Below are 9824 nucleotides of genomic sequence, written 5' to 3'. Positions count from 1 at the left end.
ATATATATATATATATATATATATATATATATATATATATATATATATATATAGATATATATATATATATAATTATATTAATCTTATATATATATATATATATTCATAAACATATCAACACATGTAATACATGGAAGCCGCCATATTCTTGCAACAACCAAAGTTTGCGCATCTCTTACTAGAGAATCTCTAAGTGCAGCTGAAAAGAACAGACCACTGCTTGTGTTGTCATTCAGCTAATGATCCTAACCGGAAACGTATCCCAAACATGGCGCCGCCAATCAGAACGTTGACATATGGTGTTCGATCTCTTATTACAGGATCTCTAGCCAACTTCGAAGTACAAATTGGGCGTCCGCGACTGGCGCGTGGCGCCAGCTAGTGGCGCTCGCGAGCGGCTCTCCGAGCAGCTGACCGTTGGTGCCTTCGGCAGTGTGCGCGCAGTAGCGCGCCACGTGTTGTGTGAGAGTGAGTTGTTGTTCGTGTTCGCTAATCAAGCCGGTTATCTAAGACGCGTATTCGACACTCGAATTGACAGCGTGGACGACGGGACCGATCCGCGCAATGGAGAATGTTTCCGTGTCCAAAGTAAGCGATACGAAGCGTGCAACCTGTTGCTGCCATTGGCTTAACCTCAAAATGCGGAGCGTGCTAAAACGCGCCGCGCCGATGATTCATTACTGTCACTTTTATACGGCCGTTAAAAGTTTATTGAAGAATGTTAACGAGTAGCACGTTGAAAGAGAGAGAGAAAGAGAATAATCGTTTCCTCGCGAAACTTCAGCTTTTACCTCCTTTCGATTGTTTATGACTGCAGTTTAGGGACAATGAAGACGAGTCTTTTAATTAACAGTAAATGGATTAAAAAAATATATATATATAAACGACGCGTATCTAGAGATTGAAATTGTTTCACTATAAACTGCTCTTTGCAATGTCAACGATTTTCTCTCTAATAGTATAAGAAAGTACCAATTCTTAGGTAGGTCTCTCTAAGACATATTTTATTATTTTTCTCTTTAAATAAGAATATTTAAACTTTCAACATGGAACATATATATGTTTCAATATAAACATGTATGTTTTATGCTAAAAAATCAAATATTTGTATTTGAAGACCAAAACAATAAAAGTTGCCAGGATTAGGTATGTGTCCAATTTATTATTTCGCTCTTTAAAAATGAATATTTAAGCTCTCAACATGGAATATATGTATTCATCAGCATAAACATATGTATTTTATACTGAAAGTTTAAATATTCTTATCTAAAAAGATGGTGAAACAAAAATGGTTAGAATTAGGTATAGTTTATTATTTTGATCTTTATATTTGAATATTTAAATGTTCAATATAGAATATATGTATTTTTCAATACAAGCACATATACTGTACTCTCCATAAGTTTGGAAACACAGATAAAAATAAGGATATTAAAATGGATATGTTATTATAATTCTGTTTCGCATTTACCTTTATAAGATCAATCTTTATGTCATTTGATAGAGCAAAGTTTAAGAATCCACATTCTGTATTATTGTGCGATGAAGTTTAATGGAGTCATGAGTAACCGAAGTCAAAATGCTCAATTTTACTTTAACCCTTAGTAATACGGAAACATTATTTGAATCCTTAGTAATACGGAAACACAGAATTGTAGAGAAATTTTTTCAGAAAGTAAATTGTATAGGAAACTTCAATCTTTTACACGGAAGATATTGAAATTTTGCTCAGATTTTGTCTTGCGTTCGTGGCATTTCTCAAGTTGAGAAGAAACTTTTCCATTTTGTCCATTTTTATGAAAGCCAAATTATACTAGCGATTGACGATTACAGATTAGATTTTAACGAATCAACAAGTTTCAGCCTTGGCTTGCTTTATTCCAGTTGGTCAAAGATCAAAGATTAAAAATTGGAACTTGACCAGTTGAAATAAAGCAAGCCGCGGCTGAAGCTCGTTGATTCGTCAAAATCTAATCTTTAATCGTCAATCGTTAGTATAATTTGGCTTTCATGAAAACAAAATGGACAAAATAGAAAATTCTCTTCTCAATTTGAGACACGCCACGAATGCAAGAAAAATCTGACAAAATTTTTAGTTTCTTCCGTGTAAAAGATTGAAGTTTTGTATATAATTTACTTTATAAAAAAATTTCTCAACGATTTTGTGTTTTCGTATTACTAAGGGTTAAAGTAAAATTGAGCATTTTGACCTCGGTTGCTCATGAGTCCATTAAACTTCATCGCACAGCAATACAGAAAATGGATTCCTAAACTCGAAACTTCGCTCTATCAAATGACATAAATGCCGATCTAAAGGTAAAACAGAATTATTATAAAACATCTATTTAAATATCCTTATTTTTATCTACGTTTCCAAACTTATGGAGGGTACTGTATTTTACATTGAAAATTTAAATGTTCGTACTTAAAGATCAAAACAATAAGAATGCCCGGGAATTATATGCCCGGGAATTGATGCTTTTATCTTTAGCTATATAATGAATAAACTGAATGTGCAAAATTGATTAATATTGGGTTGTGTAATAATCTCGGATTTTTTCAGGTAAAATGAAACGTTTATATTTCCGTATTAATATAATTTTGTGGAACAATATGTGGCTTATTTTGATTGATAATCTCCAATCATTATTTGCATATGTTGTTTCGCAAAATTAATATGACGACACAGAAATATTATCGTTTCATTTTACCTGGAAAATTTGATATCACTTATTACACAATCCGATACATTGACTGATATGTAAAACTTGTTAATGAAATTGACGGGAATCCATATTTCTGAGGATTCGCATTTCTAAAACGTGTGTATTAATTACATCGCATCGCGCGCACATCGATTTTTAGTGCGCTCGTCATCGATCGTATAAATATCGTACTAGTCGATTTATGCGTTCGGTATGCGCCATTACGCAATTTACTCCATTACGCAAAATGCGGGGAAAAAATCTCTAATGTTCATAACGGTGAATCATACGACCCGATGTGTAATAATTGCGATAATTAATATTAATGCAATCTAGTAATGTTAAATTCTAAAGCAACGAGAGCAATAATTATCGTTACTCTATGTATACTAATATTAATGTAACATATCACGGGCAATCGGTATAATTGCCGCGCGGTCGGTACAAATATCATAACTTTCACAGGGCGTGTTCGCATACAAAGGAAGCTACAAAATTGGCAAGAAAATAAAAAGCAGAAACGATGTTCAAGATCCGGAATATTTTAACGAGTCTTGGTACGTTGCGTACAGCGAAATGTGGCAGTACATCGAACAAGCCGTAGAGGTACGCTCTAATCTCACACGGATATATTATCTATTAACGGATCTATAATTTAGCTCGATAGAAGTAGAACGACGATTAACGTCATCACATCATCATTCCAGAATGTGAGATCGAGAATGTTCCACGAAGTTATGTCCAATTTGGAGTCCTTCGTGTCGAAGGCGAAGGCAACGACGTTGAACACGATTTCCACAGAAATAGCCACAGCTATTTTGCTGACAGGTGAAAAACAAATCAGAATATTCCGTGTTTTTGGAAAAAAAATTATATTAGTCACCTAACCGATGTCGATTGAGCATTCAATATTGTTTTTTCGCGACACGTGAGTTATTCTAGAGATCTAATTTATCCTAACTAAGCACAAGCAACTCTTTTAAACACTAATTTCGTATTCGGTGAGCAAGAGACGACTTCTGTATTAAATTTGATTTCTTCGTGTTCGATGGGAACGAATTATTCATCAACCAGATAATCACCGTCATTGTTTGCGAACGTCCGCCAACGTCCCGTCAGCATTATCGGTATTGTTTTACCCGTGTTACATTATTATGCAGCGCCGTTTATTGAGAGAATTAGATCAGATTTGTTGACTGCAAAAGTATACTGACTAGCATATCCCTGTAGCGAATCTTGCCGATAAATGTTCGACAATTCGAAGTATTTTTCTTTCTTTTTTCTTCTAAACGAAGTGAAATGTCGTAGGAGTTAACGTTCCTGATTACACGGTGCTTTTCGATACGACGGTGTCTAAGCTCGGCAAGATAACGCCGCACATAGCAGTGCTGTGGAGCAGAAATTGCGGCAACGTGAAGAGCATCATCGAGGACACCGTGTATCAGCTTGTCAACGCATCGGAATCGGTTAGTTGGTCCGCTTGCTAGACAATATCACCGTTAATTGAGAAACTTCGCAGCCACTATCCGTACCGTGTTCTCTTGCTCGCAGGACGACGTACCCGCAGTGCCTAAGAATCGATGTACTATGCGCGTCTTGAAAGAACACTTCAAGAAATATCGCAACGCCGAAGATCCTTTGGTCGTGATTCTGCCGGATTTCGAGAGCTTCTCGACCAACGTATTGCACGACTTCATCCTGGTGCTGAGGTACTCGCGACTACGTATTTTGCACGCGACCGATAAAAAGACCGAATTTGCAAGATTAATTAATCTCTTTTAATGCACGGAAAAGAACATTTGGCCGGATTAATCAAATACAAACGAACTAGAAAATTCCAATTAAACTTTCCGAGTTGAAATTTTGGCCCTATATTAAACTTTGAATTCTACAATGCAGTAGAAGCTAAGTTAGCAATTTAGCAGTCAAAGTAGTTTAATAGTAAAGTAGATGGAATAGAGAGAGAGAGTAAAGCTTGAAAAGTAGGATCAAAATTTCGACCAGAATTCTGTTCAAATTAATTAGAAATCTTGTTAAATTGAACAGAATTTTGGTAAATTCAATTGGAATTTCTGATTCGTTTATATTTTGCTAGAAATTTGGTTAGTCTGGCCAAACTGTTTTTCCCGTGTGGTAATTTAAAATTACGATTTTTCCCAGAACAAGGCTTTTTCTTTTTGACAAGCATATTTAGGATTCTTTTCTCTTCACTGCTATCTTCTTTGAAGAATTTTGAGATACTACTTGAGATTAAAACGAATCACACGCGCGACGAAGGTGTCTAGTTTCGTAACGTTCTCTAGCGAATTATTTGCAGTTCGTACACGAGCACGTTAAAGTTTGTGCTGATACTCGGCGTCGCGACCAGCTTGCACATCGTACACCGCTCATTGACGTATGATGTCACATCCAAGTTAACGGTTCAGGCAAGTTACACGAGTGCAGCTATGTTTGGAGATACTTGGTTCGCGAGTTCACTTTGCGAGACGCGTGGCGTTCCCGAGTTATTCGACACGTCGTTTCTTTTTCTCTAGGTTTTCCACACGCAAACGCAAATGAAGACACTGACCGACGTATTGGAGAGCACCGTTTTTTCTACTGAGATACCGTTTAAACTTATTGGCCGTGCGTTTCAATTGTTGACGGATATCTTTCTGTTCTACGATTTCTCGGTGGATCATTTCTTACAGAATTACAAGGTAACGCGCGCGCGATAAATCAGAGAATTTATTTATTCATCGCGCTTATTCATCGCGCTCGACTGACGCTCTCACGAGCCGTGGCGAATTTCAGATATGTATGGTACAACATTTTTACGACAACAATATAAGCTCCCTCTGCTGCCATCCGAAGGACATTAAGAGGAGAATATCGAAGCTCACCGACGAGGATATCGCGGACATTAAAGGTTTACCGTCGATCGCGAAGTATCTAAAAACGTCGAGTGGATCGACAAATGGGAAGGACGACGACGAGCATGGTGATGAAAAATTCAAGGTGTATGTTGTTCATTGGCGCGAGTTATATCTGTCAAAAGTGATTCCAACTTGATATCATTCCGGTGGAAATTGTAATCTGACGTTTAATATCGGGATTTCATTGTCTAGTTCAATTCTTAATAGAAATGAAATTTTCACGATTTGCTACGAGCGGAGATGTACATTAAAACGTGCATTATTTCCGCTGGTTCCGCATTTTTCAATTATTCTCGAGTTTTAAACTTCGTCGCTTACAGGAATTATTGAAAACGCTATTAAGCAAATTTCACGGATTTATGCATCAATTTCTGATCGTTTTGAGATGCTTACACTGCCTGGTCACCTCATTACCCGGCTCGCCGATGGGTAAACAGGTATATGAATAACGACGCTTCATTAACATACTTGCTACCGCGGTTTATTTAGGAAATTCTTCCACGATATATTTGTTTTCATGTAATTATATAGAAACAAAACTGGATTTGCATGCGAATATACCAAGAAAAGTATCGTTATCGTATATAGTTAACGTCGATAGTGCGAACATGTTGAGTAAAATTGAGAAATTTGAGTAAAAATGAACTTGAAAGTGAGACAATGCGGTGTGTCACACGTGCGACAATGGTAGCGAATGTGTTAATTTGGAGGGAACATTGCGCGAAAAATAAAAGAGAATGTCGTACGACACGAGCAGCGAGAGGGTGCGATAAACGAGATCGTTTCAGTTGCGGGAGGTTTACACCAAAGCGGTTTACACGAGTAATCTCATGGACTCGGCAGAATACAAGGAGTGCCTGAAATTACTGGGATTTTTGTCGAAGGAAGAACTACTTTCGAAGCTTGAGTCTATCGTAAAGATCGTCGGCGATTCCGCCGATCCGACCATCATAAGTATAAAGAGAGACCTCGAGACTCGCATCGAGACGATCCGCGAAGCTAGTTTGGACGTCGCGAAAGCCCCTTCAGAACTCGTCACGGTGAATGATAAGCTCAGTCGTTTGCAACTAAAAGAGGTATGTACGAAGTTGTATCCTTCAGTTGCGCTCTTGATTTTATCAATTCTCTTCCCTCGCGGGAATTCTCAACGTAACACTTTGCTCTGCATGTTAGCGCAATGTTTCCGTATCAAATCTAACGCGACGCAAGCTGTTTCTATTTTAATGAACTGAATAATTTATTCTTGGCAAGGCAAACATTTGAAATGAATTCGTGTTATTTCGAAGTGACGAACTATTTATTTATTTATTCCATTATTATTCATTCGTTTGATTTATTACATCGATATTCAATTATCGATTTGTTTCGCAACTGTAGTTATAACGCTTTCAAAAGAAGCGGTTCATGAAATGCTGTGTTGTATAAAAGTCAACTCCTCTTACGCTTTATACACTATTCACGAGGTCTTACCGTTTTACGTAAAGTCACGTAAATTGTCTCGTCGCTCGCTCGCGATCCGTGGTTCAGAAATGAAGACCGTCTCGGCACACGGGAGCGGAAAAAGGAAGTAATCGCTCGACTGCCGCGTGCCCTGCTTCCAGAAATTGCTGAAAATGAGTCAGCAGCAATCTCGGTCCGCTTACAAGCAGGCGCAGCACGACTTAATCGATTACCTGGACCGACGTGTGTTCTCCGTTCACTTGGTCGACCCGAGTCGCGTGACGGCTCACGAGATTTTCTGCTACAGCGATGGGAACCAGGCGAAGCACCACATTCGCGGTTCCTTGCGGGCCGTCATACACACCGGATTGAGCGATCCGCAAATATACTTGGACGTGAGTACGAGGAGATATTCCACACGAACGACTCGCACGTAAAAGAACGTAAACGGACCCCGCATAGAAATTTCTTAATATTTTCCCAAGTACAGGTTAGATTCCAGTAAAAATGTCCAACTTTATCCCACAATTGATTATCCCATTATGATACTAATTGAGAATCCCATTCTTGTCCCAAACATGAATTCTAGAATCGAAATCTTTGGGAAAACCAAAGGAAAACGACCAAATAAAATTTCTGGGTTTCCCATTTAGACTCGCATGTTTAAAACATTACACTTCTAACTAGAACCTGCTTTTCCGCCTAGAAGCTATAATTATTGTGGAAAATCGGGCTGAATCCTAATTTATTTTCTACGTGGGACAACGCAACGGCGAGTAAACATTCGAATTTCGCGATGCCGAACGGATGAACAGTTTTCCAACCGCGATTCGCTAATTGGTCGAGTTTAATTTTCACCAGCTCGTCTTTCGCGCGTCGCCAGTCTCTCTCTTGTCTTCGACTGCTCTCAAGTTTCTCCGATTCTCGCGTACGGTTTGTGATATACGCGTATACACAGCGGGTGGACTTGGCTATTAATATCGCGATTCATTTTTAAACACGGTCGATTTGCAGTCGGCCCGCTCCGCGGCGACATTTAATCTTCCTTTATACGAACGATTCATCGGCGCGACCGCTGAAAAATTGCGCCTGTCCGACTCCCAGCCAGCGGCGGGTCCGCGGCGCGGTTAATTGGAAATACATATTTCAGTGTGACTGCTGCAAATTGGAGAACGACGACGACATTCCGCGCACGCTGCCCGACCTGAGTATAATTTATAAGCTACACTTGGAGTCCAGGAAGCTGATCAATATGTACGACTGGCTGCAGGTAACAATCCTACCGGTGCTCATGTTTACAGGTTAATTCCTGTATTACACTTACAGTCACGCACCGCTTGGCTGGCCGGCCGGCCGTTCGTCTTGTGATTTTAATCGCCGCCGCCGTCGCGAGTGATTCACGCAAGCACGTCACTGTAAGCAAGGCGCGCGCAAGGGGTGCCGAGTGCTTTATCGCCGGCCGGTTGTTAGGAAGCCGGTAAAATGTTTCACATGAAAATTGCGCCGGCGAGAAAGAGAGAGGAAGAGGGAGAGAACGCGAGCACACTCCGCCGAACAATTCAACGTCGACGATCGACAATCACGGAACTCTTAGCGGACATTTAATATTTGAGACTTTAATGAGAGTCTGGAGTTTGTTAATTGCACCCTCTAACGAGAAGTCTTACATGTTGAGTTTTTAACACCGCATACTCGTTGACGATCGAGTGTTTTTCTCTTGTTTTTAGATTCTTAGATTCGTTTTCATACCATGTCTGAGCTGAAAACTCGTCTCACGTGAGATACCTGGCTCTGAGCTCTAAGTTCGATGCGAACAGTTATAAGTGCGTCGCGTGCGGATGCAACGCAAAAGTTCCGATCTATTTCCAGACCCAGATCTGAATTTTTCACGCAAATCTTGGACGGCGATTATAAAGTAAACAGTCATAGACTGAGAAAAAAAAACTTGGAAATTTATTTGCGTAAATATAGTATAAAATTTATCCGCAGAAACAAACTTTATACTATATTCTTTCTAAACTTATTCCGCAAATAAATTCTTAGACGTACCTAACACGATCAGTCTGCACTTGGATCCGCTGATTCGTCAGTTTTGATATCGTTAGATACACGATACAATGTTTTTTTTTTTTTACAGGCGTTCCTGACTATTGCGAGTCAGACACAGAGTGCGCAGGAGCAACGTGACGTGGATCCGCGAATGCAGTATCCTTTGCAAAAGTTTTCGCGAGGCAAGCTCGCGTACTCAGGCCCGCCCGTTCAACGTGATCGGCTCTTCTCGTTGAGATTTGTCTTACTGCGCGCGTTGCCTTTGAAATTCATATCACGCCTCCTAACGCGGGAATCGTAGCCTCGTGGAGGTAACTTCCTCGAACTAGATACCACCCTCTAGTTTGAATAATTCGCACGTGTTATCTCGCATTTCATCACGTAGTAACTTATCCTTAACGGGGATTCAGAGCTCGGTTTACTCAAGCGGTCGCCGCCCTGCAGTTCCTCGGCTTCATCAAGACTTCTCGAAGTAAAACGGATCATGTAAAGCGTCTTACGTAAGAACAATATGCGCGTTTGATTATTTGCACTGTTTGTGTCTTGCGCGTATGCACGCGCGCAACATTATTTATGTATGCGAAATATTATTCATGAATTATGTATGAACACGTATTTTCAAGTTATTGTATTTTGTGCCATTTATATGGGGGCGAATGGAACAGTATTAAAATGAAAGGAGTGCCTATGTATATATATATATATATATATATAT

General features: G+C 39.5%; 2 protein-coding genes across 13 annotated transcripts in view; one reads left to right on the top strand and one right to left on the bottom strand.

Annotated features, from left to right (window-relative positions):
• LOC116844446 (fasciclin-1) overlaps positions 1-9824 on the bottom strand; it is a 381499-nt gene that overhangs the window by 103135 nt on the left and 268540 nt on the right. The gene's annotated exons all lie outside the window — the stretch shown is intronic.
• On the top strand, positions 429-9718 carry LOC116844493 (origin recognition complex subunit 3). The gene is made up of 14 exons (XM_032816062.1): positions 429-588; positions 3171-3311; positions 3413-3533; positions 4014-4171; positions 4257-4414; positions 5023-5131; positions 5240-5404; positions 5499-5702; positions 5941-6057; positions 6409-6696; positions 7222-7455; positions 8211-8330; positions 9198-9265; positions 9520-9718. Exons 1-14 carry the CDS (start codon positions 565-567, stop codon positions 9611-9613), a joined length of 2001 nt encoding a protein of 666 aa, XP_032671953.1. The 5' UTR covers positions 429-564; the 3' UTR covers positions 9614-9718.

This window comes from Odontomachus brunneus, unplaced genomic scaffold (genome assembly GCF_010583005.1).
Source record: "Odontomachus brunneus isolate Ranch 3 - 2012 unplaced genomic scaffold, Obru_v1 Obru_scaffold_003, whole genome shotgun sequence".
NCBI lineage: Eukaryota > Metazoa > Arthropoda > Insecta > Hymenoptera > Formicidae > Odontomachus > Odontomachus brunneus.
The sequence above is the reverse complement of the archived record's forward strand: the minus strand, read 5'-3'. Positions and strand labels throughout refer to the sequence as shown.

Coding starts and splice junctions, on each gene's coding strand:
- LOC116844493 (XM_032816062.1), top strand. CDS start 565: ATGGAGAATGTTTCCGTGTCCAAA. Junction 589..3,170: donor AGAATGTTTCCGTGTCCAAA/GTAAGCGATACG, acceptor TAACTTTCACAG/GGCGTGTTCGCATACAAAGG. Junction 6,697..7,221: donor GTCGTTTGCAACTAAAAGAG/GTATGTACGAAG, acceptor CCCTGCTTCCAG/AAATTGCTGAAAATGAGTCA.